At 40.7% G+C, this 6,000-nt stretch overlaps 1 protein-coding gene across 3 annotated transcripts in view; it reads right to left on the bottom strand.

Annotated features, from left to right (window-relative positions):
• Nucleotides 1-438: 438 nt before the first annotated feature.
• Nucleotides 439-6,000, bottom strand: part of LOC309548607 (uncharacterized protein) — a 33,630-nt gene continuing 28,068 nt past the window's right edge. For 2 of the 3 annotated variants that reach the window (XM_082248581.1, XM_082248583.1), the window contains 2 exons: nt 4,480-4,589; nt 439-657 (listed from right to left, as the gene is read on the bottom strand). In XM_082248581.1, coding sequence (XP_082104707.1) covers nt 4,489-4,589 — 101 coding nt within the window. In that variant the 3' untranslated portion in view covers nt 439-657; nt 4,480-4,488. The remainder of the gene's footprint in view (nt 658-4,479; nt 4,590-6,000) is intronic. The other variant, XM_082248582.1, reaches the window with a different exon arrangement.

Here is a 6,000-nt window from a genome sequence, read left to right as displayed (position 1 = left end):
CACGACTTTAATATTAATATCATACATTAGAATCACTTCATTGGGATGTCTTTACATGTTTTTCCCCAAGATAGTTTTAGTAATATATATAACATTATATTATATATATATATATATATAATTATTGATTTTTTTGTTCAATTAAAGAAAACAAATTTTAGTGTTTTAGTTTTAATAAGAGTATTCAAGAGGTGTTCACATTAATTCATCAGATTCACCAGATTCTGCCTAGAAGATAACTGAACCTGTGACATATGCTATGATCTACAGTCCACAACCTTGTCTTGACAAATACATTTATAGCAATTGGCCTTATAAGCACCACATTGGAAACAGCCATTAGCTCTTCTTCTTCTCCCTCCTGGTGGAAAAGCAGTTCATTTTCAGATATCTCAGCATTGCTACTGATTATGTATATCGCCAGTAATAATAAACTCCAGTATTTCTCCAGAAATGAAATATTCCATGCCGCAGACCAGCAGCATCATGACAGTGAAGTGAGATAGACGCAGTCACCATATCTAAATTCAGACAAGCATCACTGGGTGAGATGAAACTATGGCACATATTATAGGGGGTTATATATGCCATGATCTAATGTAAAAACTACTTGTGCTATGCTGATTCCATGTTCATCAATTGTAAATCCAGGATATTCTAAGGAGAAATCAGAGATGAGGTTAAATATACATATTTAGACATTTAGTTGAAAGTTGTTTATATCAACAATGAAGTAGGGATAACTCAATCAGTTAGGCCTCATTCACATGGGGGAAATTAGGTGTACACCCGTGTGGGGGCATTGTTTTGTTCTGTTTCCCCAGTCCTATTCATGTCATTTGGGATGCAGCAACTGCATGGATACAGCCACTGCTCTCAATTTGACATCCATGTGGGTACAGTTGCATGTCTCCGAATGCACACTGCCTCCTTTCATGGACCTGCATCAACACTGATGTTAACCACTTCAATATCGGGCACTTTCACCCCCTTCCTACCCAGGCCAATGTTCAGCTTTTAGCGCTCTCACACTTTGAATGACAATTGTGCAGTCATGCAACACTTTGTCTGAACCAAGACTTTGTCTAAACCAAATTTATGTCATTTTTTTCCCACAAATAGAGCTTTTTTTGGTGGTATTTCATCATTGCAAGGTTTTTTCTTTTTTGCTAAACAAATAAAAAAAATGTTTTTGCTTATGTTATACAATTTTGTAAATAGTTTTTTTCCTGCACTGATGAGCACTAATGAGGCAGCACTGACAGGCACTGATGGGGTGGCACTGATGGGGTGGCACTAATATGCGGCACTGATAGGCAGCACTGATGGGCACTGATAGGTAGCACTGATATGCAGCATTGGTGGGCACTGATAGGCGGCACTGCTGGGCACTGATAGGCAGCATTGATGGGCACTGATAGGCAGCACTGATAGGTGGCACTGATGGGTACTGATGGGCACTGATAGGTGGCACTGATGGGCACTGATGGGCTGCACTGATGGGCACTAATGGGCACTGATAGGCGGCACTGATGGGCAATAATGGGCACTGGTGGGCGGCACTGATATATGGGAATAATGGGCGCTGGTGGGCAGCACTGATGGGGAGGGCACTGGCGGGCTCCCTCAGCTCTGATTGTCATCCCTGGTGGCCATGGTGGGCATCCCTTGGGTCATGGGTGGGCATCCATGGTGGTTCTAGTGGCACCACCCCCCCAAGGGTCTGCACTGACCCCCCCTGTCAGGAGGGCCGCAAATTGGCTCACCTCTACTCATGCCTGTCAGGCACGAACTGAGGAAAGCTGATCAACGGCACTTCCTATTTACTATGTGACCAGCTGTGATTGGACACAGCTGGTCACATGGTAAAGAGCCTAAGTCAGTAGGCTCTTTACAGAGATCGGAGATGTGGTGTGTCAGAGTGCATTATCCTGCTGCCGTCATATGATGTCCGGTCAGGATAATGCAACCACCTTCCCGTCGTCAATCGCCTATAGGGCGGGTGGGAAGTGGTTAAACTGGGAACAGCGGCTGTTTCCATGCAGCCACAGCATCCCAGTTGACATGAATAGGACAACCTGCATGTGGATGCACTGAAAACATGTGCAGACAAAACACAGCTTTCACACAGGTGTACTCTTAAAGCGTTACTCAACCCTGCAGCCTGCATTCACTATATCTTGTCTTCCACAGTACACAGAACATGGAAATGCAATAATTTTGGTAAATATAAACTGCTAAATACCTTTTCTCATCAGCAGTGTATAGCAGTCTAGTTCCTTCTATCTGTGTCTGGTTAAAGCTTGTAAGAGGAGTTTTTATTTTCCCATGAATGTCTTATAAGGATGCAGGACCCTTGACCCTCTGTTTCGACAGTGCTGACTGGCCCTGTGCTGATCACATGCACTCTCCCAAGAAGAAGAAAAAAAACTCTCTAGCAATACACACCAATTTAAGCATGTGCAGAGTGCCTCCAAAGCTCTGTATTCAGCAGTTGGATTTGGGACAATAAAAGAAGGGGAGTATGAGGTAAGACAGGATCAAACAGCCTTTTTACACAATGCATAGGATAAACCCCTTAGGTTCCACAGTGAGTATAACAAGCATGCTTTACTGCATATACAGACTGATTTTACTGAAGTAGGTTTAGTAACATTTTAAGTATGGCTTTGTGAATGAGGACATAGAACTAGTGTTTAAACCAAGGAAATGAAAAAGTATTTCCATATTTTTACACACACACACACACACACATTTAAAAAGGTACATTTATATATGTATCCCCTATTAGGTATATATTTGCCTTAGGCTGGGTTCACACTTATTGTGGATGCGGCTCACAGCAGAGGGTCCAGTGTTCTCCATTTCAGGGATTAATCAGGCCTGAATTTTTGTCTGAATTCAGACCTGAAACATGGCCAAAGATGTACAGGACCCCTGTGCAATCAGCTCTGCAGCCGCCACGTAGATGTGCGAACCAGCCCCATTGAGAGCCGGTCACACTCTCCTGCCATGTGAATTGGATGCAGGGAAATCCACATCCGATTCACACTAGTGTGAACCCAGCCTTAAAGAAGAAACTGAGGGAGGAGAGTCTAATCAATCACAGGATTCTCTCCCCCATTCAAAGATCATGTAAATGAAAGAACTTTTCTCAATGGAAAACAGGGTGGGAGGAGGTGTGTCCCATCGGATCATCTCTAGGATAACTTAAAGAGGTTGTAAACTCGTATTAATTTTTTTTTTTTTTTTTACACCCTGCAAAATAAAGACATAATGAGCTAGTATGCATCGCATATTAGCTCATTATGCAATACTTACCTCAGAACGAGCCCCCGCCGTGCCGCTCACTCACCTCTATGACGGGCGACATGTCTAGTCGCCCGTCTTCCGGGATCGCGGCATCCGGCCATCTGATTGGCCGGAGCCGCGGTGACGTCACTCCCGCGCACGCGCGCGGGAGCCGACAGTCACGGCACGGGGCTCTGAAGGAACGGCACGATCGGCCGTTCCTTCAGAGCGCATGCGCCAGTGACGTCACTGGCGACATGTAAGGTAAATATCTCCTAAACGGTACATGTTTAGGAGATATTTACAGTACCTATAGGTAAGCCTTATCATAGGCTTGCTTATAGGTACAAGTTGTAGAGGAGGGTTTACTTCCTCTTTAAGGGCCATAAACACTATAAGATTTTCTGAAGACTTTTTCCTTCAGATTTACCTTTTCTATGTAGTGCAAGGGCCTGCCAGATTGCATACAAATTGAAAGTGTTTAGGTTTGACCTCATATTATATGGTTTTGGTAAGTCTAAAGGAAAAAGTCTTCAGAAAATCTTATAGTGTGTATGGCCCTTAAGCCCAGAGACTTTAGTCTGTTAACCCCAATATTGCTGGAAGTTCAGCAGCAGGAAGAGTACAGGGCAATCCTGCAGTAAAGATTTCTACAGAATCCAGCAGCCTGCACATTGTGAGACATACCTTATTACAGGTAAGCAATGTAATTAAAAGTGTAGCAAATGTTTTTTTTTTTTTAATAGCTAAATTTCAGCTTTAATATGTCAATAAATTGATTTCAGTAAACTGAGATCTGATTGATCATATTGGTTACACGATTTGCATTAGCGTGGACAAGAAATCAATGGCAGGGATGGAGTACGTAAATTCAAATTCAGTTGTAAAATAATATGCCAGCGAACAGCCATGGTCTAACATGTATGAGTACTTGTACATCCTTCCTTGTTTTCTTTTTAAGTTTAAGACCACTTGCTGATCTTCCATTAATTAAGTCTTTTGTAAATGTATTGAGCTATAATAAGAAGTTTCAACAGATTTGTACTTATTCAAGATTTGTGTGTGTTCCTATTGTTTGTTGCTGGGTTTGTTCTTATTTAAAAACAACTTGGCTGTTGTCTCCAAATTTCAATTTTTAGAGATCTTTTTTGCTATCTTACACTAATAATGAAGTGGAAGGCTACAAACCTTGCTTAATTAATGTGCAGCATCTTTGACAGTTCGGTAATACAAGCATGCAAACACTGCCAATAAGCACAAAACGATAAGGATAACAGGAATTATAATTGTCCAAGGTTCTGTAAAAAGATAATATTTACATTCATAAGGAAAAATAGTAAAAATCCTTGCACCACCCTTGACAAATCTTGTTTTTAGTTATAAAAATATAACAGCCTCTTGATTAAACATTGTATACCCAAGTGTTTCACTCCTAATAAATACCTAACCCTAAGGATTAAGAAACACATTGCTGGCAAAGTACTCTAAAGCTGCTGCCTTAAAAAAAAAAAAATATATATATATATATATGAAGAAATGTAAAATCCATGAAACCCTTTTTTATTATTTGTTTAAAGTCTCCTGGAAAAAAGATAGTAGAAATCAGATACGTTGCCATAGGTTTATATGCACTATACAGTAGAGCTATAAAGTAGAACTATAGGCAAAACGTTTTTTTTTTTTGGAAAGAGCAAGGGAAACACTATAACAAACAGAAATAGAAAACGCACTGGTGTAAATGATGATGATATAACACAGCTGCTGGCAACCGTTAGTAGGAGAAACAAAATAACAATTTAAATCATATACTGTATGTTGCCGCACTAACACAGTAATAATAAAGTGATGAATTCAAAAGTCCATGTCGGGATGAAACCTAGCAAAATAAATAAAATATGTGAAGATTTCAAAGTCCAAATGTGTGTCTTGAAGAAAAACACCACAGCCATCACCAATGTATAACATGCACTTTTACCGGACTGAAATTACCCCACTACCGAGTCTAATTCACCTGTTATAAACACTTTCCACAGGGAACATTCAGTTCACACCAATTGGTTCCAATATATCAGACTAGCTCTCTCTCCAAGGTACGTGAAGTCTGTGGTGACCATATAATAATAAATATCTACATGGAATCAAAGCAAAGGAAACCACATAAAGTAAATGAATGCAAAAACTTTAATGCAAATACAGTGGAACCTTGGTTTACGAGTACCTTTGTTTACGAGCATTTTGAAAGACGAGCAACATTTTTTTTAAAAATCTGTCTTGTTTTACGAGCACTGTCTTGATATACGAGCAGTTTTATCCACTAAAAGCATGCCATCCCCTCTGTTAATGCCCCTCTGTCACATAACATTATGTGTCCCAGTGCTTCTACTGTATATAAAGATGCCTATATACTGTTTTAGAGTGTTTCCCTGCACTTACTTTGTACGATTCCTGTCACTCTCTGGTCTCCGTCCTCTCTGTTCTCCCCGGCGGGAGGGGCCGATCACTCCTCCTGACGTCATCTGAGGAGGAGGGGGAGGAGAGCAACAGAGCAGGGCTGATGAGTCACACAGAGCCAGACAAGCTCTAATACACTATAAATCGGCTGTTATATACAATACAGACACAGGGGCACATAATGTTATCTAACAGAGGATATGGCATACTTATACTGTACAGTTATGTACTTTATATATAATACAGCATATCTTTTTA

This window comes from Pelophylax lessonae (assembly GCF_965119305.1).
Source record: "Pelophylax lessonae genome assembly, chromosome: 2".
NCBI classification, from domain to species: domain Eukaryota; kingdom Metazoa; phylum Chordata; class Amphibia; order Anura; family Ranidae; genus Pelophylax; species Pelophylax lessonae.
Note: the sequence above shows the minus strand (reverse complement) of the source record. Positions and strands in the feature narration are given on the sequence as shown.